This window comes from Protopterus annectens, chromosome 10.part0 (assembly GCF_019279795.1).
Source record: "Protopterus annectens isolate FY-2018-M chromosome 10.part0, PAN1.0, whole genome shotgun sequence".
Lineage (NCBI taxonomy): Eukaryota > Metazoa > Chordata > Ceratodontiformes > Protopteridae > Protopterus > Protopterus annectens.
The window spans coordinates 133,377,356-133,400,162 of NC_056744.1; the positions used below are offsets into that span (position 1 = coordinate 133,377,356).

General features: G+C 38.5%; 1 protein-coding gene across 2 annotated transcripts in view; it reads right to left on the minus strand.

The window, feature by feature from the left end:
* The window catches only part of PRKCA (protein kinase C alpha), a 2,412,375-nt gene extending 2,389,806 nt beyond the window's left edge, over positions 1–22,569 (minus strand). The window contains exon 1 of one of the 2 annotated variants that reach the window (XM_044085102.1): positions 22,070–22,569. In XM_044085102.1, coding sequence (XP_043941037.1) covers positions 22,070–22,242 — 173 coding nt within the window. In that variant the 5' untranslated portion in view covers positions 22,243–22,569. The remainder of the gene's footprint in view (positions 1–22,069) is intronic. The other variant, XM_044085103.1, reaches the window with a different exon arrangement.
* Positions 22,570–22,807: the final 238 nt, after the last annotated feature.

The following is a 22,807-nucleotide window of genomic DNA, read 5'->3' on the forward strand; positions in this document are numbered from 1 at the left end:
CATTGGTGTCCCACACACCTTGCACTTTTATCCCTCCTGAAACTGATCCACAAGCAAAGTCTGATGTGTCCATGCTGATCGACTGATTTGAAACCAGGAGGGAGAAAGGGAGATCTGGATTCAAGAATATTTGCTGTCTCTACCAAGTGATTTCTCTTCTGACAAACCCAAGTATCGGGATTTGAAAAGACAGACAATGTTGGTTCTGGGAGAAAAAAAGAATTAAGATTCCACTTGAGAAAGCCACAATGGTATCTGTTCAGGGGTATCATGAGAATCATAGATGCCATGAGACCCCAAATCATGTGGTACTCCCTTGCAGCGACAGAAGTCTGAGTGGAAAACTTTAGAAATAGATTAAAATATTGATCTATTTTTTCCTATGAAAGAAAAGCTCTTTGATCAGAAGTATCTTACTGATACCCTGGGAACACAATCCTGTGACATGCAGTCAAAAAATACTTTAGAATGCCATTTCGGAATCCCAGTTTACGTAAGGGATTTCTCACCCAAGTGAGAGATTCCTGACACTTTGAAAAATAGTCAGCAAAGGTAAGCAAATAATCTAAATATGGAAAAATGTGGATACCAAGCAGCCTGTAATAAGCTATAAGTGGAACTAGACACTTTGTAAACACTCTTGGTATAATGGATCGTCCAACGGGCAAGGCTGAGAACTGAAAATTTGATTCACATACAAAAAACCTTAAGAAACACCTGAAGTCTACATTAATAGAGATGTGATGATATGCATCTTTTAAAGCTAGTGTCGCCATGAATCTTGAATGAGGAAAAAGAGGTAACAAGATGTGCAGTGATATAATTTTGAATTTGGAAACAATCACACTTTTTCGGAAAGAAAAATTCAAAATTAGTCTCCAAGCACTTTCTTTCTTTAAAGCTAAAAACATCTTTGAGTAAAAACCTTTCCCACCTGGGAAGGAGGAACTGGTTCTATCACTCCCTGGGACAGCATGCGATGAAGGACAGGTGAAAAAAAAAAAAAAAAAAAAAAAAAAAAAAGAGCATAGTCTGGTGGATGAGGAACTATGCCCTGGAAGAGAGGAATTTCCTCCCACTGTCACTTGTAACCTTGATGAGTGATCTTCACAACCCATTTGTCTGAAACTTTCTGATGCCAAAAAGATAAGTGGAGATGCATACTTTCTGGAAGGAAAATTGGGGTGCCAGGGTGGTGGAGGAACAAGCTTCCTTAAATAGTCATTCTAACTTGTTAGACTGCCCTTGGTTTTGGAAGGTTCCAGAATTATTTTGGAACATCACTGGAGGTAAATAGACATTTAAGAAGAAACAGAATTCTGTTTAGACTGTTTGTATAAGGGATTGTCTAACCCCTCATTCAGTTTTGGCAAAAACAAAACAATTTTGAAAATGAGGGCTGAAAAAAATATATATCAGATTCCCTGAATCAACTTACCCCTTTCACCACATTTTTTGATTACCTCTGCAGCAGAAAGGTCAAAAAATAAATCTCTAGTCAAAGAAATTAAAATATTATCATCTGGAAGGTTTTGAGAATACAGCAGGCAAGGCTACTCAAAAAGAGTACCAATTGCCACAACCCTGGAAGTAATATCAACTGAGTCATACACACACTGCAAACAATGAGCTAGACTTGTACAACTGAAGAAATTAAAATTATATAAAGCAGTTTTTTCCTCAAGAAGAAACTGCAGAAAAAACATTCCTCATACTTTCATAATTAGTCAGAACAAACTAATACACTAGCCTGACAATTCAAAATTCTGAAAGTCAGTTACTGAAGCATACACTTTTTCCCTATACTTATCAATCATGTTTTCATCCTTATCAGAAAGAGAAGCCTGGGATTAACCAAATGCTAAGCAGCAGTAGGATTAACTAAAGCTATAGCTGCTGGGTTAGGTTAAAGTCTGTAAATCTTTTATCTTCCTTTTTAGGAGTAGTTAGCAGACTATCAAGGAAAACTACAGGCAGTAAATCACACGACTCTATGTCAGATGATTGAGATTCTAAAAACTTGAACAACATTAAAAAGATCTACTTTTTTTTTACATTTATACAGGGGGCAAGCCCCCCTTCACCCCCCACATTCCCTGCAAATTATATATACCAACTCTGAGATCACACTACAGTGAAGAAAAGGGTAACATTTCCTGATCCTCGTTGTACCACGATCTCCATTCAAAAGCTTTGAGTTTTCAAAAACTGGATCATATGGTCTCGACCATAGGAATTTCAAACTTCTGAAAACTCTATCAACTGATAAGGATTGAGACACACACATCCTCCAAAGTTAACAGAACTGGAGGAATGGGCGAATGTTCTGGATATTCCTTTTGTTAACAGCTCATAGTACTTTGAGGGACAGAAAACCTTAGCGTTCGCCAGCTGAAAACAGCATTCTGGAAATAGTCTCAGAGAAGGAGAAACCCCCACAGGGAGAATCGGAAATCTGAGTAGAAAACCCTGCATCTGTCCCTTCATCTTTCTGTCCAGATTCAGAATCTTGAATCTCTTCATGAAAAGATATCCTTATTTATTTTACCATAAATTACTTTAGGAGAACAACCAATAGCCTGAATTAAACCTTTAGCCAGACCCAGTAAACAACTCCTGTCTAAGAAGTAGATGCATGTTTAGTTTGTGTTTCATTCTAAGGGATGGACACAGCATTCTGACAAAACAGGGAAGCCTTCTCTGCTGCCTCTCCCAGGGCTGACAAAAGTGGTTTTCCCACTAAGGAGACCCCAACAGCCACAGAGCATGTGGCTAAACACTGGTGCCTAATGCTGTAGGTGTTACACTAGAGGGATCCGGGGCAAACGATGACTGGTGTGAGGTACAACAAATGGCCACAGCAATGTTACCTATATGAGGCTGAGGCAAATTGCTAGCCTGTTGTGGTAGCAAAGGCTGTATGTCCTTCTTCCAGCCACAAAAGTTAAGCAAACAGTGGGACCGACAGTTTGTTTCATGGTCAAACCTAAAATAGTGGCTCTTCCCCATGAAAACAAGCATCAAAATCTGGTAAAACTTAAACATGTCATTTTTTATTTACAAATGCAGTAAAAAGCACTTGGAACACTTTACCAGCCCCAAAAAGTAAAACAAGAACAAACTTCATTTTCCATAGGAAAAAAAATTGTGTTCAATTATTTTAAACAACTTTTAAACTGACAGAAAAAAATGCTCTCATTTAAAAGTACAATAGAGTTTCAAGATGTTAGCTTTAAAATCACTTTTCTGAATAGGAAAGTATAAGCAAGCATTTTTTTTAAATGGAAGATTCCCCCAAAGGGAACTTATCTGCCCAGCAAAGGAACTACACAAGCCATCCATCGATCCTCGAAAGCCTCAGCAGTGCATACTCTTCCACTGCAGGAAAGTTCTGAAAGGCTTGGTGTCCAAACTTGTCTTATGTCAGTTCAGCTCAAGCTAACTACCTGTTTGGGGGCATGGAAGGTGCCCTGAAGCTGGCCTGCTGTTATATCCTGTACAGGACATAACCCAACAGCTAAGGCCTCTGCAACAATCCTCAATAGGATGAACAGTGATCATCATCCAGAGCCAATGTTCACATCACAAGGTGGCCAAAGTACATATCCTTCAAGTATTCATTAGTAATATAGGTATCTTTCTCTAGTAACCTTATACGTACCTACTCTTATTTTGCACACACTTATTCTATACTCTACTAACCAAGTTTTACACGCTCTCATCTCGGTCACTTTGTCTACTTACATAATAATTCTTTCCCCTCTAACCACTATCTCTCTCATCTCTATCTCTCTGAATTCATGTATTTTTCCTACTTTTTCTCACCTTTGCTTCTAGTTCTCTCTCCAACTCTTGTAATTTTATGCAATTTAGGCTTAGTTTTCTCACTAGGCAGTCTTACAATTTTGTAGGTTGCTGTGTATTATGTTTTATTGTATTATATTATATTATACAAAAATTGCAACCTTCAACTCCATTTTATAGGTGCTTGTACAAGCAACAATCCATACCTAACAGTTATATTTGCTATATTATGTATTTTTGTGTTTGTGTAATAAGTTGGAGTTTTTCTCCCTAGGCCTCTGCTGAAAATGGGTTATTGCCCATTTGGACTTTTCCGGTAAACAAATGTCAATCAAATCAAATCAGATAAATAAATAAACTAAATCTATACATCAATACATACTTCTTCTTTCGGCTTTTCCTGGTTAGGGGTTGCCACAGCGGATCATCTGTCCGCTCATGATTTGCAGTGGAGTTTTACGGTGTTGAGTTGCCAACCTTCCACAGAAGGCACACACACGCACACACTCACACCTACGGCCAATTTAGAGTGTGCAATCCACCTACTGCACGTCTTTGAGATGTGGGAGGAAACCGGAGCACCCGGAGGAAACCCACGCAACCACAGGGAGGACATGCAGACTCCGCACAGAAGGCACCCCACCCTATACATCAATACATACAAATACCTAAATACATAAACAAATCTTTACATATGTCTTTCTACATTACTTCTATGTTTCTTGTTTTGATTCTCTGCCCTGTATTTTTTTCAATGTGGCTTGTTATTTGTGCTTCATCAAATCTCAGCAACATGGCACTTTCATATACCTTATCCAGGGCAAAACATTGTCCCCTACAAGGGTACTGTCCTCCACAGTACATGCACTATGCTTTATTACTCTCTCTTATCTGTGGATTCATTTTTTAGTTTGTTTCTGCTACTTTTATGTCATTTCTTTTTATTATGTACGTCTTTGTTTCTCTCTTAATGGTATGTTCTGCTGTGATCACTGCTTGTATACCTGACATGTCAAGTGAAGTCCTTTTATTTTTTGTATTGTCACCTTTACTAATGATAATTTAAATTGTTGCCTCACAGCAAGAGGTTCTCCCGTTCAATTCTCGGCTGGAGTGCGGGGAGTGCCTTCTGTGTGGAGCCTGCATGTCCTCCCCATGGTTGCGTGGGTGTTTGAAAGACATGCGTAAATGGGCGTGCCTTCGTTGAAGGTTGAACGTCGAGCTGGCACCTCGGCGTTCGTGAAAATCTACTGCCAATCATTAGCAGACCGGAGTTCCGCTGTGGCGACCCCTAACGGGGAAAAGCAGATAGACAACAACAACTAATGATAATTTAAGAAGGCTGGCCCCAAACTACTGTTTTGGACCATTCTGCTTGCCACATACAAGTGATTATATCTCAGGTTTGGTACAGTATCAAAACATTTCACAGAATGATACCAAGTATTACCTATAAACAGGCAGACTGTGCCCTTGGGTTCAAAAGACAACTCTGTAGCTACAACCAATGTTTTAATGACATTTTATGCCACTGTAGCAGTACAAGTTATTTAAATTATACTTTTATCAAATATGTGTGTGTGTGTGTGTGTGTGTGTATATATATATATATATATATATATATATATATATATATATATATATATATATATATATATAAACACACACACACAAACACACTCACACACTCACACACAAACACACTCACACACAAAAGCCTGAAGTCACAACAATAGTATGAGTTTATACAGTAGATATAAAAAGTGTACACACCCCTGTTAAAATGCCAGGTTTTGTGATATAAAAAATGAGATCACAATAAATCATTTCAAAACTTTTCCCACCTTTAATGTGACCTATAACCTGTAAAATTCAATTGAAAAACAAAAATCTGTTAAGAGGAAAAAAATATAAAAAAATAAACATACAATATGCTGGTTGTATAAATGTGCACACCCTTAAACTAATATTTTTATTGAATCCTCTTTTGATTTAATTACAATTACAGCATTCAGTCTTCTTGGATAGGAGTCTATCATCATGGCACATCTTGACGTGGCAGTACTTGCCCACTCTTCCTTGCAAAAGCGCTCCAAATCTGTCAGACTGTGAGGGCATCTCTTGTACACAGCCCTCTTCAGTCACCCCACAGATTTTCTATTGGATTTAGGTCTGGGCTCTGGCTGGGCCATTCCAAAACTTTAATTTTCTTCTGGTGAAGCCATTCCTTTGTTAAATTTGGATGTATGTTTGAGGTCATTTATCATGCTGAAAGGTGAAATTCCTCTTCATCTTCAGTTTCTATCAGACACCTGAAGGTTTTGGGCCAAAAGTGACTGGTATTTGGAACTGTTCATAATTCCTTCCACCTTGACTAAAGCCCCAGTTCCAGCTAAAGCAAAGCAACCCCAAAGCATAATACTGCCATCACCATGCTTCACAGTGAGGATGGTGTTTTCTTGGTGATGCGAAGTGTTGCTTTGCACCAAATGTACCTTTTGGAATTGGGACCAAAAAGTTCAACCTTGGTCTCATCAGACCATAACACATTTTCCCATATCCTTTTGGGAGACTTGAGGTATTGTTTTGCAGATTTTAGCCGGGCCTGGATGTTTTTCTATGTAAGAAAAGGCTTCTGTCTTGCAACCCTACCCCATAGTCCACACATATGGAGAATATGGGCGATTGTTGTCACGTAGTACACAACTAGTACTTGCCAGAAATTCCTGCAGCTCCTGCAGTGTTGCTGTAGGTCTCTTGGCAGCCTCCCTGACCAGTTTTAGTCTTGTCATTTCATCAATTTTGGAGGGACGTCCAGTTCTTTTGCAACGTCACTGTTGTCCCATATTTTCTCAACTTTTTGATGACTGTCTTCACTGTGTTCCATGGTATATCCAATGCTGTGGAAATTTTTTTGTACCCTTCTCCTGACTGGTATCTTTCAACAATAAGATCCCTTTGATGCTTTGTAAGCCTCTGCAAATCATGGCTTTTGCTGAAGCAGGCAACTCAGTGAATGTCAGGAAAATTCTACAAGGACAGCTGAACTTTATTTGGGGTTAATCAGAGTCTCTAATTGATGACAGATGTATACGCAAGAAGACTAAATGCTGTAATTAAATCAAAAGGTGCTTCAACAAAGTATTAGTTTAAGGGTGTGCACACTTATGCAACCAGCTTATTGTACTTTTTTTATTATTTATATTTTTCCCCTAACAAATTTGTTTTGCAATTGAATTTTACAGGTCATAGGTCACATTAAAGGTGGGAAAAGTTTTGAAATTATTTATTGTGGTCTCATTTTTTATATCACAAAAGCCTGGCATTTTAACAGGGGTGTGTATGCTTATTAAATCCACTGTATATTTGACAGATGTTTCTCCTTAGACTGAAGAGGCCACAAACTGTCAAACTAAAGCCATGATTATTTTTTGACACATTGACTCACAACACACACACACACACACACACACACACACAATGCCCCTGGTAAACCAGACAAATAGTCATTTTACTCTAATCAAGTGACAAAAGTCAATTTTCATACAAGGACTACACCCTCACACCCCTAAAGAAAAATAAATTCTGACTGATAAACCTACGATATCAGCCTATGATCATTCTGGCCACAATAAAAGTATTTCATCTAGTTTCTTACACAAAGGCACACAATTCTCCTGTAAAGGCAACAGTTTTCTGGGGTGGATGCGGCAACAGATTCTTTCAGTATCATTCTATTACAGTTAAGCAGAGTGCAAGGGAAAGGGGTGTTATTATATAGTACTGATGACAGTGAATATTGATGGGAAGAGGGAGGTAAATAAAGAACAAAATAAAGAAAAAAGGATGCATGAGGAGAGAGAGAGAGAATAGCTTAACCTAGGAGAAGGTAAACAGCATCTAAATCAGGCATGGATGTGTTCAAGTAGCTTTATAAATCTGCAGTAGTTTTTAACCACTTTTGGTTCTTTGACGCCGATCCAAATTTTTTAGATGGGGTGTGACTACAGTGAATCTCTTGCCAAGTTACATAACCAGTTTATGCATAGTTACAATTTTTATCCAGAGGAAAAGATTGTTTGGGCAGGAGAATTTTAGTAGCGCTTTTAATACTGGACAGTTTTTTGAGGAGTGAGTAAGTTTGTGAATACTTGGTAGTCTCTTGTAGGTTAGATAGTTTAGTAGCTTGAGCCAATCATTTTGAAAAAAAAAAATTAAGATTATATCATACATTACAAAACCTGAGCATCTACTTCTTCCAATTTGAGCTTGTATTATGTGTGTCAAAGTCTCTATGCAATAGAGAGGGTGGCCTAATGGTTAAGGTGTTTGCCTTATAAACACAAGGTGCAAGGTCTGACTCTCACAAGGGATAATTGGCTAGGCTTAAAATGGCTCGCGAGGGCAGTTAGCCTAGTACTAACCTATGAACCTAATGACCTCTACAGACATCTAAGTATTTATCTGCTTTATCATTAAATATTTTTAACACACTTGTATGTCTTTTTCCTCTAAGATAGCTCACACGCTTATAAATATTTAGAAAGACCATTTAAATTCAAACTTTTCTTTTACTTGTAGTTTTCCTAATTCCACTTCTTTTCTGCAGCAGAAAAAATAAATCGCAACTCTTCTAAAATAAAGTAAACGTCATCTACAACAATAACCTCATTCAAAAGAAAGAAGCTAATTTTCATGTTTTATGCAAGGAATTACACAGAATACAGCAAGTACTTACCCAAATGTATTAATCTCCAAAGAACTGATGTTTGCTCCCTTCCTCCCAGTCACATCTTTATGAATTAAAGTTGTCAATCAAAGCAGAAAAACAAAACAACTCTTTAAGGATGTAAATAATACAAACTCAGTTTAGTGGCATCAATATCAGATTTCTTTCCATTCAAAGGGCAAATTTGAAAGAGATGTGTTACAAAGTATCTAGATAAATGCTAAAATTCTGACATTTTAAATCCACTGGGTGGCATTTCTCCTCACTTCAAACTATGCTAAAAAGTGAAGAGGATATTGTTCACTTGAACTACACAATGAGACACTAACATCTACTAAAGCTCCAGATGCAATGTTTTTGTCCTTGAGTATTTGAGCACTATTGCATTCCTTGTATCCTCGAGAACAAATTGAGACAACTTACAAAGGGAAGTGAATGCTTTATGCTACACACATACACAAAAAAGGGATAATATTCTGTTTCTATTGTGACAAAAGAAGGTACTGCCAGCACAGCTAGCTGGAATTTTGTAAATAATTTCATGTCATTTGTGAATATCAAACTGATTTATACAAGATGCTTGTGCTACAAATGTATTACAACTGTATGTCATGTGTATATCAAACTGATTTGTAAAGATGTTTGTGTTGAAATGGTATTTGTAAAGTGCTTGTGTTTGAAATGCATCAACAGTGTGCCCTACTGGATAGAGAACAGAAATGTACATGCACTATTAAAACATATACACTTAAACAGTTACAACAGAGGAAACTGGCAAACAGGAGGTTAACTTCGGTCTTGCAAACTTTAAAAAAATATCTAAAATTAAAATCACTTTATAGGCTAGGGCATAAAGATGCTATCTCACAGGTTTCAATGCAGCTGGAAACAGTCTGTACTAGGGAGCTTTCTGTATTCTCTTTGGGGTGAACCAATTACTACTCTGGAAGCATGGAGGTACGCAATTGTTTTACGACTTCCAGCACCTGCCTAAGATCTGATCAAAAGCCCTTGTGTGTGTATTTTTACAGATAGGTGCCAAGTCCTGCCAGCTTCCAGCAATGGGGGGGGGGGTTGCATGGGAATTAGAAGTCAGATGACCAGAACAGATGGCATTCTGCAATCTATCTCAGAAGTAATAGTTTAGATATTATTTTGAGACGTCTTTTAGTGAATCAGAGCATTCTGTATTCTGTCTTGGGCCTGATAACAAGAAGAACCATTCACCACAACATTTGCCTTGCTCTATTAAGTAGGGAATAGTAACGCTCTTAGATACAGTCAGAAATATGGTGAAGCGTATGATTTGTACACTGATGTCACTGTGAATATATGCCTAGTATTTCCTTGTTCTTTCATTATTTATTATTAAATATATTTAAACTTTTCATTGTGACTGATCTTTGCAGAGATATTTAAGGCTTGAGGGTACTTGCATATTTACTTGGTGACACTATATGGGCCACTCCTAATAGCCTTGCTCTTGGTCAAACTACCATCTGTATTAAGATTAATTGCACTCAGTATATTGGATACCCTTGTAAGAGCCTTAAGGTAGCTAGCAGGAGTGTCTGCTGGCAGTTATAACTACCTTATAGTCTGGGCAGAAGAAGGCATAGCTAGTAAATCTCTGCCAGCCTTTCCCAGGTGTGTGCATTTGTGTGTCTAAATCAAATCTCAAAAAGAAAGAGTGTGTGTGTCAGCTACTTGTGCAGGGACATGAAGCACTAGTTGAACAGAGAGGGTGCTGGGGGCCTTGGCTTGGACACTCAGCTGAGATCTCAACTCTAGAGCTGTGCCTGTGGTGAGTTTTACTGGGGATCTGGAGAAAGAGGGAGAAACCAGCCCCGGACTGACTGTGGTCTCTGTGTGCTTTTAACGAAAACTGCACTTGATGCAGAGAGGTGCATCTGGAAATACTGTGTGTGTTCCTGTTATCCTCCCAGTGAACACCCCCCCACACACACACACAGGTGCCAGTGGTGAGGATTAAGGCTCCTTGATTACTGGGCCAGTGGTGGTCATCACTCCTACACATTTGCATATTCTTCTGGTACATTTTTTTTAATATTTCATTTTTAGCTGTCTAATCCTGAATACCAATAGAGTTGATTTTTTAAACATCATCTTTATTTAAACACAGAATTAACAGGCTTTCAACAAAAAATCCAAAGTAGCTAGTAATTAGTAACAGTCGCAAACATTTAAACATATATCAAGTAGAAATTATCTGTGTCTAACAAAAACAGTAACATGCAATATTCTTTGACTTTACATGACTTCTTGGGAGGAGGAGGAAGATTGTCAGTACACCTTTTAGAAGTGCAGTGTTACACGCCAGTAGTTTCTTGTTTTAACTCCATGAACTTCACAGCAATCAGCCTTAACCATCTATTAGATAAATTTCCAGAATATCTCCTGGCTAATATTATTAATGTAGATTAATATTTACTGACTCACTGATGCTCCACTTAAGCATGTACTACTACAAGAAGACTTAGTTGTACAAACCTTATAAGTTTTACTTATTTATTTGAGGTATACATATCATTAGTGCAAGTGACTAGACATACAAAGTATAAAAGTGGCCTGTCTGGACACTGCATAAGTTGTGACACACTCTCATGCAGACATCACTATATACTTGGTAAACTGAGGAACAAACCCACTAATTATCAATCTACAAATTGTGGAAAGGCAGAACAAAGAGTTCTAATTACTTGAACATATTCCAGATGGAGGAATGAGTCCAGAAGCATGTCACAGAGTTCTCATCTGGGTCCCATTACATCTAATGTCGTCTTTCTGTTACTCAACCTAAAAATGCTATCCAACTGTGAAGATGCACAGTGATGATAAAGTGGCTGTACCTTGACAGCGAGGTAAACGAACTGCAGAACGTGCTCACCAAAGCAACACTAAATGTAGTTCAGTAAAACTTGCACACCAACATAGCACTGCTAAATTTACTTCAGTAAAACTAATACATCTTTATAACACAATTCTTCTAAATGTACTGCAGTAAACTTTGCATGCCAACCCAAAGAAGAACAGCACATTTAACCCTCAGCTAAAAAATAAACTCTGGATCAAACAACAAAATTATCTCCCAATACATTCTTGGTTAGGTTGAAAGTGTCAGGTAGTACTCAAAAATGCTTTTGAATTTTAACCTCTGCATTGTCAATACAATATTAATACCTAATGAGCAGTAAGAACTAGCATATCATATAATACTGTATAACAGAAGAATTCCAGGAGGTTTTATTGATGCCTACCCTGCTCCTCTGATGACTGTGAGAAAGGAACTTAAAATGTATCCAGTGTGGGTACTCGTCTAGTGTGGGCTGGTAGGTTATTCCTTTACTAGTCTAGTGTGGGCTGGTAGGTTATTCATTTCACTGACTATCCTCGGACTGAAATATTTTCCCTTAGGGCAGTTCTCAAAACAGACTTACTCCTAAGCTCCCTACAATACTGTGCCCTTTTAAAAGTTTCATGCATTCTAACAGAAATTCATTCTTGGGAACTTTATAAGCAAAGATTAGATCCCTTCTCAGTCTTTTGCAAGAGGGTAAAAGTCCTGGTTATCTCACATACTGTTATCTCTTTAAAAGACTTTCAAAAGGCCCACTGTTGAAACTCAGTGTCAACATTCCAGCATCAGTATTGCAATATAAAAGAGCTAACCTTGAAAATATGCAAAGGTCTTTTATCGTGAAAATAAAAGCTATGCACAGTTTGACACATGTTAAAAGGGTGTGTGCCACAATTTATACTTTATTACTTCTTGAACTTCACACAGAAAAATTACGCTTGACCATTAAGACATGGAACAAGCAGGTACTACTTTGAATCAGCTATGCATAGTTCATATAACAACTCAGCATCGACTAAACACCAGGGGCACTGGGGTTCTGAAGAATGGTATTAGTAATACAGTTATCATGGACCACTGGGTTAGCCAAGGCCAAAGGATGTAGAACAGACTTTTCAGGAAAGTAAGAACTGTATAAGAGACCTGATGGAATACATGCTTTCAATCAGGTTTTTCTGGCTTTAAGCACTTAACACCAATGAACCTGTTAAAAATGTATGTCTTACTGTAGAAACCTTTATTTGTGCCAAAAGCAGAAACACTCACTAGAAGGGAGTAAACAATGAAGCTAGACCCAGTGTGTAAATGAATGTACAACACCAGATGATTTACCATTTGCTCTGTAAGGTACACTGCAACTTGCTAATTTTATTAACATTCGGACATAGATTATTCGGTAATACTAGGCCAAGCAATAACAGTGAAAAGATTCAGTAATTGAATTCTAAGCTACAGCTTTGATAATCCTATAAACTACTTGTTAGCTCAGCTATTGTCTGGAACAAGTACAGTCCTAAAAATGTGTTTAACTCATGAAACTTTAGCAAAATAGATTGTAACAATTAATATAACAAAGTTATCAGTTGCCACCTACCTATTGGAAGTCTGCATTAATAAAACATCACCAGTCATGGTCCTATAACAACTAGATGTTGGATAATCCAGTGAACAACAGTATACATAAAACACAATCACAGCCTGGCTCATGGAACACGGCAACAAGGCACCCAAATACTACTGTGTTCTCAAGGGTAAAGACACATGTCCCAAAACAGATGTCCCAAAACAGGAATCCATACTCTCTGCACTTCTAAATTACCATTATCAATATATAAACAAATCTCCAAGACCACTGTAACTCAAGGATGTAATTTTCTGAGCACTGGTACTCTTCACTGAAAAATACATACCAAAATGACTCAACAGGCTTTCCTTCCAAGAAACAGTATTCTGGAGAGCCAAAAACACTGCCAAGATAAATCTACTGCACTCTACCACAATAAACCATGTTTCTACTCATGGTAAGTACAATGAAACATGGTTTGAAAGAGATAACTGAATCACAGCATTTTTCTAGATCTCCTTTAGAGAAATTTTGGCATGAACGAGACGAGTAGGAAAGTATTTATCTACTTATAGCATAGCAATAGAAGCCATAGTAAACTAATTAACACAGCAGCCTACTAGAAATAAACATGCTCAAAAAAAGTGTTCAGCAGTACAGCTTTGAATAAACTACTAATCACAACACCACAATGCATAGTCACACAAACGAATGGCAGCAAGAACACTACAGTATGCCAGTACAACTGTAGTCTTCAACCCCCATAAAAGGACATGTGGATAAGAAAACAAAGCTTCATTAGACAGCCTAGATACCAGTCAAAATGCAAAAGCAGACATTTGTAAGGAATGGTGGTCTTGGAATAGGATCATCAGACAGTAAATGCTTCAGGAAAAAAGACAGCCGGCTGAATTTATTGGTAAATATTTTTAAGTAACACTCATGGTCAGAATCCAGTGTAAACTTTCAGAAGATTCTGAGGCATTTTATACAGATTTGTAGTACTGCAAATAAGAAACAGAAGATGAAAATGATTTAGTAGAATAGCACGGCATTGCAAAGTTTCATTTAAAAAGGTAATTAAAATAAATTTAATTTTCCAAATCAAGTGCGATATACATCAGTTTTCAAAAAATACAATATAGATGTCAGTTTGAAAATACAAAGTGGATAAATTAATGGAAATTCAAGAAAATAATTTCTTCACAGAAATAATAGTAAGAGTAGCAGAGGTCTTCTGAGAAGGTAGTAGGGTCAAAAACTGTGACAAGAACATATGAAATAGATATATGGTAATTTTTATCAAGGGTAGAGAAGTAAGCTGATCATCATATGCAAATCAATATACAACGTTGGCTGGCTTAACATATTCTACTGCAATAAACTACTTCTAACTGATATCCACCAAGTATAATTTGTAATGCACATCCTAAAAGCGGCAGTAGATAATTTGAATGAAATTTTAAATGCTAATTAAAGTTGCATTTTTTCTAAAAGTTTTTTATGCTGCACTTGCCAGCCATCAAACACATCTGTTCCCCCATTCTCAGAATTTTCCAGTGGTAATAACAGCTAGGCAGGGAAAATCATTACAGAGACAGTCTCAGTGGTGATGTTGAATAATTGCTGGCATTTTGACAAGGTCAGTGTATATATTATAGGCCCTAACCCCTCCCCTTGGTAAATAAACAAGTGAACGCCATCAACAAATGGGCTACTATGCCATTCCTGTATGAATACACACACCCAAGATAAGGCCTTCTGCATTTGACACTTGGTTACCAAACACTTGCCCTTGGGTCCATCCTGTGTGTCACGATCCTCCCCCAAGGGACTGTGCCACTAAATGAACTTGGTCCATCCTCTTCCCAAGGACAGATATGTCCATCCTCATGCCAGCCACTACAGATGCTCAAGTTTCTAATCAAACTCAGGTCACCTAGGCTATGACCAAGGCTTTATCTTTCTACATCAAATGCAGCAGGCATACAAGCTTATGGTTTACATAATCCTATAAAATATTTTCCAAGATACTGTACAGCTGGAAAATGAACTATTCAGACATGTTTAGTGAAATGTCTTGGAACAATGTTATGCAAACAATCACAGAGACCATAAGATGCCTGGAAATAAAACACCTTTAAGTAGAGACACTTGAAAAGTTCTTACTATACTTTATGAGCATTTAATAATGCCCATTTCCCAAAACAAAGAAGAGCTGTACATGATAACCCAGGTGTAAATTTATGTCTTCCTATCCAATCTTCAAAGGCAGACAAAGCAGTAGCTGGTTTGACCTGCAGTGGTAACTCACTGCACAGGGTGGGAATTTGTTAAGTTTGGAACCTTTTGTATAGTGAGTTGTGTTTATTTATTGGTGTACATTTAGGGGCCTGCTGCTGGTGTTCCTATTTCTTCACAAAACCAGGCTCTATGAAGTCGAATAGGACTGGGTCCTTCATAACTCGAAAAGTGAGAGACAGGCTACCTTAAAGCAGCCATTAGACTCCTGAGTATAAGGACAGTTGTGGTAAGCTATCGAGACTACGCTCATTTACCAGGATAGCTTTCTTTCTCACAGGTTAATAAGAGGTATACTGTGGATATACCTCTTTAGCTATGCCATGCCTAAAGCAACTTCTCATCCAGCTCTGTTTGAAAATCTACATGTGAAAGAAGCACTTAGAGAGCCAACTGCAACTCTGGTAACCCAATACTAAAAAAGAGGAAATCTCTTTGTACTAAAGTACTCTGCCAAAACACAATATCAGTCCCCAAAAAAGCAATGAGGCAGAGAACTCCACGTAGAGCCAATAAAATGTTTATTCAGTAAAATCACAGTTAAAATAAGCGCTTTCAGGCCATATGCCCTTCATCAGATAACAGGAAAGACTAAGCATATCACATTTACTACATCCAACCTCCTATCACATTTCAGTATTTTACTCTCCTTTTCTTCAGGATGGGTTTTAAAGGTACAAGAGCATTAATACCTGGTGGCTTGTCTGCCACTAACCTAAATGGTATTTATGGTAATACAGGTCATTACTCCCAATATTAGGGGTGGTAACCTGTTTAATGATACTGAATGTACAGAGACTAGGTGGATTGTGAGGTTAGGGGCAGACAAGCCACCAGGTATTAATGCTCTTGTACCTTTAAAACCCATCCTGAAGAAAAGGAGGGTAAAATACTGAAATGTGATAGGAGGTTGGATATTTTAAATGTGATATGCTTAGTCTTTTCTGTTATCTGATGAAGGGCATATGGCCTGAAAGCGCTTATTTTAACTGTGATTTTACTGAATAAACGTTTTATTGGCTCTGCGTGGAGTTCTCTGCCTCATTGCTTTTTTGGTAACCCAATACTAAAAATAAATATCAAAAATAGAAATAAAGTGACAGATATGTTGCACAATACCTTCCAAGATTATGGGATGGGAATCTCTTAATCTCTTACAGTCAGAAGAAGCCTATCATTAGATTCATTTAAAATACCCTACCTATGTATAGGGCAAGTAGGAACTATTAGTATGGGGGTATGCAATCAAGCTTCTTGAAAACCAATATGGTGTAATCTTGACAGCTAAGCCTAATCATCTGTGAACCTATGTAAGCACCACTTTGCCTCATAGTCTACACATTTCCCTGTGTGGGCTATTTTTTTAGTCTGAGACCTGGACCTGCTCAATACCCCATTTTCCCAGCTTTGCTATGGCACTTGTACTTTTTGCTACAACCTATCCCTAATAAGTGAAAGGAGAAACGTGAGAAATTAAAATTCTAAAGGCAGCCTTTAGGGGGGTGAAAATGGCCATACATACTGAAGTATCCTCATGTCTGTGGCAAAAAAGCAAGGGAGGAACGAAGAAGTCCCTATCAATGGGCTGATCCTATAAGATTAATGAAGAAGTCCCTATCAATGGGCTGATCCTATAAGATTAATGAAGAAGTCCCTATCAATGGGCTGATCCTATAAGATTAATGAAGAAGTCCCTATCAATGGGCTGATCCTATAAGATTAATGAAGAAGTCCCTATCAATGGGCTGATCCTATAAGATTAATGAAGAAGTCCCTATCAATGGGCTGATCCTATAAGATTAATGAAGAAGTCCCTATCAATGGGCTGATCCTATAAGATTAATGAAGAAGTCCCTATCAATGGGCTGATCCTATAAGATTAATGAAAAAGTCCCTATCAATGGGCTGGTCCTATAAGATTAATGAAGAAGTCCCTATCAATGGGCTGATCCTATAAGATTAATGAAGAAGTCCCTATCAATGGGCTGATCCTATAAGATTAATGAAGAAGTCCCTATCAATGGGCTGATCCTATAAGATTAATGAAGAAATCCCTATCAATGGGCTGATCCTATAAGATTAATGAAGAAGTCCCTATCAATGGGCTGATCCTATAAGATTAACGAAGAAGTCCCTATCAATGGGCTGATCCTATAAGATTAACGAAGAAGTCCCTATCAATGGGCTGATCCTATAAGATTAACGAAGAAGTCCCTATCAATGGGCTGATCCTATAAGATTAACGAAGAAGTCCCTATCAATGGGCTGATCCTATAAGATTAATGAAGAAGTCCCTATCAATGGGCTGATCCTATAAGATTAATGAAGAAGTCCCTATAAGATTAATGAAGAAGTCCCTATCAATGGGCTGATCCTATAAGATTAATGAAGAAGTCCCTATCAATGGGCGGATCCTATAAGATTAATGAAGAAGTCCCTATCAATGGGCGGATCCTATAAGATTAACGAAGAAGTCCCTATCAATGGGCTGATCCTATAAGATTAATGAAGAAGTCCCTATCAATGGGCGGATCCTATAAGATTAACAAGAGTGAATAAAAAGATGCAGTATTCTGGGGACATCTGATGGACTTGATGGATCATGCAAGGCAAAACTAACATTTCCAACTTTAGGATGGGCTCCACAAAGTGAGAAACAGCAGGATGTACAGACATCTGAAAGATGCAAACAGTCCAGCAGAAATAGAAAGCATCTCTCAAAGCTTAGCATCATGTTATTTCAGACAACATTTTACCGAACAGTTAGAGACTTTTCTTTTATATCTGTGCATATTCTGATATCTAGAAGGAATAATACAACTCCTAGCAGTGTATACACACACACAAACAAACACACGCACACACAGTCCAGAATTATGCAACTTTGGTTCAGGAAAACTGTACAAAGGGCCATGTGTGCACGACTAGATATAATATAACTTAGTATTTGCAAGGATCCACTACCATCTGTCAAACTCTGTTTCTTCAAAATCATACATGCCACGTCTGTTTTGTAGATCTGTTCTTTTATCAAAAAATGACTGTGTAATACAGCAAGACTGGTTACTGATTGTGTGAAGACATTACCCATAAATTCCTCTGCTGTGCAATCTTGGAGTTAGTATATTTATACATGCAGGGGTGGTAATGTGGGAGAGGAGCTTGCCTCCCTCCCCTACTTAAAAAAAAAAAAAACACTTTTTTAATGAAGCTTCATGGTGTGTCAGGAGCAGGAAACAGTACAGTGCTATAGTTCTATTTACACTAGAATTAAAATTTTGTGAGGTCTTAGGAATAATACAAATCAAAATAAAAAAAAAATGTGAAAGAGTTCTGTTTTGTGACAAATTAACACTGCAGCTTTCTACACCAATGGTAACTTTTATTATCATGCCATTGCAAATGCATAAATGTATTAGCAATAACAGAACATGATTCGCTTACATTTATGTCAGTCATGTATAATATACACATTTGTGTCAACTTGGCATCTAAAAACACTATTTTTTTTGTTTACTGGATTAAGGGTGGGACCTCATTTAGGTGTTAATGTAAAAAAAACATCTATGTACTTGGAGCAACACCCCCCCCCCCCAAAATCAGAAGATGACCAGAAGATTAAAAAATAAATAAAAATGAAAAATGAAAGCACAAGATTCATATTCTGCTGACTGTAAGGTTATCACAAACTAGAAAATTGTTGAATAAAGGACTGCTGTGGAACCTTTTAGTTCAAATGACTACCTCAGTACACAGTCATATGGGATATACTGGAAATCTCATACCATGACTTGCTGCATTCTCTTATTTATCCAACATTTTATTCACTGAATTATATATAAGGTGCTTTAAAAATGTCAATTACTCTTTTACATGGAAATGCCAAAAGCCTTAACGAGCAAAAGGTACACAGTATGTACCATCAGCTCTTTGTTTACCTCTTCAATGAATACTGCATGATTCAAAGGTAAGATCGTCCCTTAAATCAATACTGTTCCGCATCTACCAAAAAAGTACATCTTCTGTGTCATTAATATGTTCCCTTACTTTACACAGAATTCTGCTCAGACTGATGGGTCCTAAAATGAAAAATTGTTTGATTCATGCTGTGGCCCCCCACACACACCTTTGTAAACTTGTACTACTATAGCCTGCTGCCTCATGTCCACAAGCTAATGTTTTGTTTTACACGATTATCAGGAGGCTTTCTATATAGGAAGCCACTAGTTCAGGTTCACTCCACTTGACTCACAAGAGGAGGAAACCTTTGTTTGCAATCACATAAAAACACTGCCCAGGTAGTGGCTACCTATTAGGACACACAGGAAGATGAGATGCTCCGCAGAATAAAGAGAACACTTTTCTGAGTGACCACATCGCCACCATGCCCTTCCATAAAACACTGCCTATCAACCACCTATGAAGAAAAAGGAAGGTGCCAACCATAGCACAGCATGAAATCAGAGCCATCCAGATCCTGCATAATAGGCACTTGTGCCTATCACTCAGAATTGCTGCAAACACAAGTGCACGGGAAGATTGAAAGTTCCACTAGAAGTTTTTTTTGTTTTGTTTAAATCGGATGAAAATAAAAATCCACAAGACCACCACAAAGGAAAGGGGGAAATGGAAAAATTATAATTTTCTAGTAATTTCCACCCAGTTGAAGAGAAGATGAAATAAGCTGCCAAAATGTGGCTGGAGTCCGACCATTAGGAGATTCAGTCACTGGTAGGCACAGTACTAGGGCATGGGGAAGACATCCCACAACAGCAGAATGACGGTCTGTAAAATATTACAGAAAACTGGATATGTTCAAAAACAAACAGTTACTGCTGTGCTGCTCAAACTGCAAACAATGAAGCAGAAAGCTTATACGTGGAAGGACAGTTTTCAGAGAGAGAGAAAAATCAGAACCTAAAAAGCAGTCAAGTAAGTAAAGTTTGACATGGCATATGATCAGCTCAGATCTGTAGCTCCATCACAAGTATCTCACACAGAAAATAAACCTAATTAAAAAACGAGGTGTTTTGACTCATTGCCTGACCTATGAGCTTAAAACAAGATTATTGAGAACACAAGTTGACCAGTTGTGCTCTCAGTGATAAGAAGCATTACTACCAGGACTGCCATGGACAAATGTCGTAGTTCAAGAGTCCCGTTGACAGCTTTAGATGTCCATGAATAGCTTAGCTCAGCTCAACTGTGCCAACACTGCAAGTATAGTATTTGAAAACCGAACACGAATACAGAAAGTGCACCTCAACGAAGCATAAAGAAAACATTCAGCCTGACGAGCCTCGTACTGCTTCAGTTTCCTGAGTCAAAGCAAAGCTTTGCTATGCAGCTGGCTTTTGCACTTTGTTGTGGTTACTTGATATCCAAGATATCTTGTAGTAATGCTGGTGTAGCGCCCTCGCCCACAATTAGCAACACGTGTTAAAGCATATTTGTTTTCTTTCAACAGATACGGGACATAATAGATAACAATAAAAGTGAAAGTATCAAATTAAGTGTGGTGAGCCTTTCTCACACACGTACTAGTGCTACTGTTAGAGGAGAAACAATCACAGAAATACCAGCAAACCAAGCGGCATAGCAGCAGTCTCTGGCAACCCAGACTGCTTCGCTTAAACCGCCGTTTTCACTGCACTGCCATTCTGAATTTCCAAATTGCATTTCCAGGCGAGTTTAATTTAGAACAGCTGTATAAAAGGGCGCATACATCTACTGAGATTTCTCTATTAACCCCTGTATTACACACTGTAAGCCATTTGCTGTGGTCCTGTGGATCATGCATAAAGCAGAGATCATTCTAGTTCAACCAGGATGTAGGAAGCCAAACCATATGTAAAAATTCGACAGACACTGGCTGTTAGCTACCAGCTGAGGATGTGTCAGGGAAGTTCCAGCCATCCAGTGGCAGGCAAACAACCGCTGTCAGAAGGAAACTTGAGGCCAGCAGCTGAAAACGTCAGATCAAACCCAAACGCAGTGCTGAACACTGCAAGGGGCGTATGTATATCGCATAGCCCTGTGTATGATCGACCGTAAAAGGTACCATATCCCACCAATTTACACTGGTGATGCATAACACCCTAAGTTGATATGGAGGTTTCAGTTTTCATAGCATGACACTAACAGTTTACAACTCTGCTAATATAACCATAGAAAGGTGTTCTGGTAAGTTACAAAGTATTGCTCACCGTGGCAAGTCACATCGGAGGAAACGCGTTATACAGAAAGGCTACGCTTAGCTGTACAAGAAACCCACACAAGCTAAAAAGAAACATGCATCTGGCAACATTCAAAGTTCGCTTGTTGTCAGTTCTAAGGTCTTTGTTTTGAGAAGTTTAAGTATCAAGCATTTCGCTATAAAGTGGTAGAGGCACAAAGCTTTTAATTCAAGTCTGAATCAAGGAGGTACAAAGCATTTTAACATAGGCATTCGTGTTGCACATTAAACTAAACTGACAGATATTCCAAGCAAAATACAAGAAGTTTGTCCCTCACGTCACCCACCATTACACCTTAAATGTATTACGTATATGTTTAAATTTGCAACGTGTGGATACACCGTCTCCCTATTGGCACCAGTTGCTCAGAATATGCTTGTGCGCTGGTCATGCTTTGTCAACTACTGTATTTATTCCCCTGCTTCTCGGTGTACCCTTTGCCTTGGTCCAAACTCATGCAGAAGACAGCAAGAGAAGCAACAGGGGGTTGATGTGCTCAAAACTGGACTCTTAACTTAATGTACAAAAGACAAGACAGGCGCACTGAATGCACATACCAGATGAAATCGGTGCAGTGGCTGCAGAACGTTGGCTGCTTAAAGAACCTGGCAATGAATTTATGGTTCTTCACCTCGTGCACATTTTTCTGCCTAAGAGCTCCTTTGCGGGCGAACCGGCTGACCACCTCCGCCGAGGTGAGAGAATCGGTGTGCGAGAGCACGTCGGCCATGTTATGCGCCGGGAAGGAATCCCCAATGCCCTGTGCTTAGCAACCGTCCGTTCGTTGGAGCTCGAAGCTTGGCTATGCAGAGCGTCTCGCGGGCTCCCCACAACTTAGTGACAGCTCTGCCTCAGCGCTCTCCGCCGCTTCCTCCTTCGGCAGTGACGTCAGCCCCACCATGCACACGCCGTGCTATACTCCATCATCGGTGCTCCTCAGGGGTGGATACCAGAAAGTGAGGCGCCATGTGGCGCACGAAGCCACCTGCTGGGTAGGAGAGAAGGGCGCTTTGCAAACAAGTGGGTATGAAAATCAGTGCCTCTCAGTTTTGGGAAGCCAGAAAAGCAGTAACATGTACAGACACACGTTACTAAAAGTCAGGATTCTTACTGTTCTCATATTTCACAACTGTCCACAATTTTCAGGGACGTTCCTGATTTAACTCAAATTTTACCTCTGTCCCTCCTAAAGCTAGTGACTTTTGTAGAAAAATGGTGAATTACACTTACGACTATGATTACAGTTATAGACTTCTTTTTTTTGTCATAAAGTATACATTAATTCACATTTTATT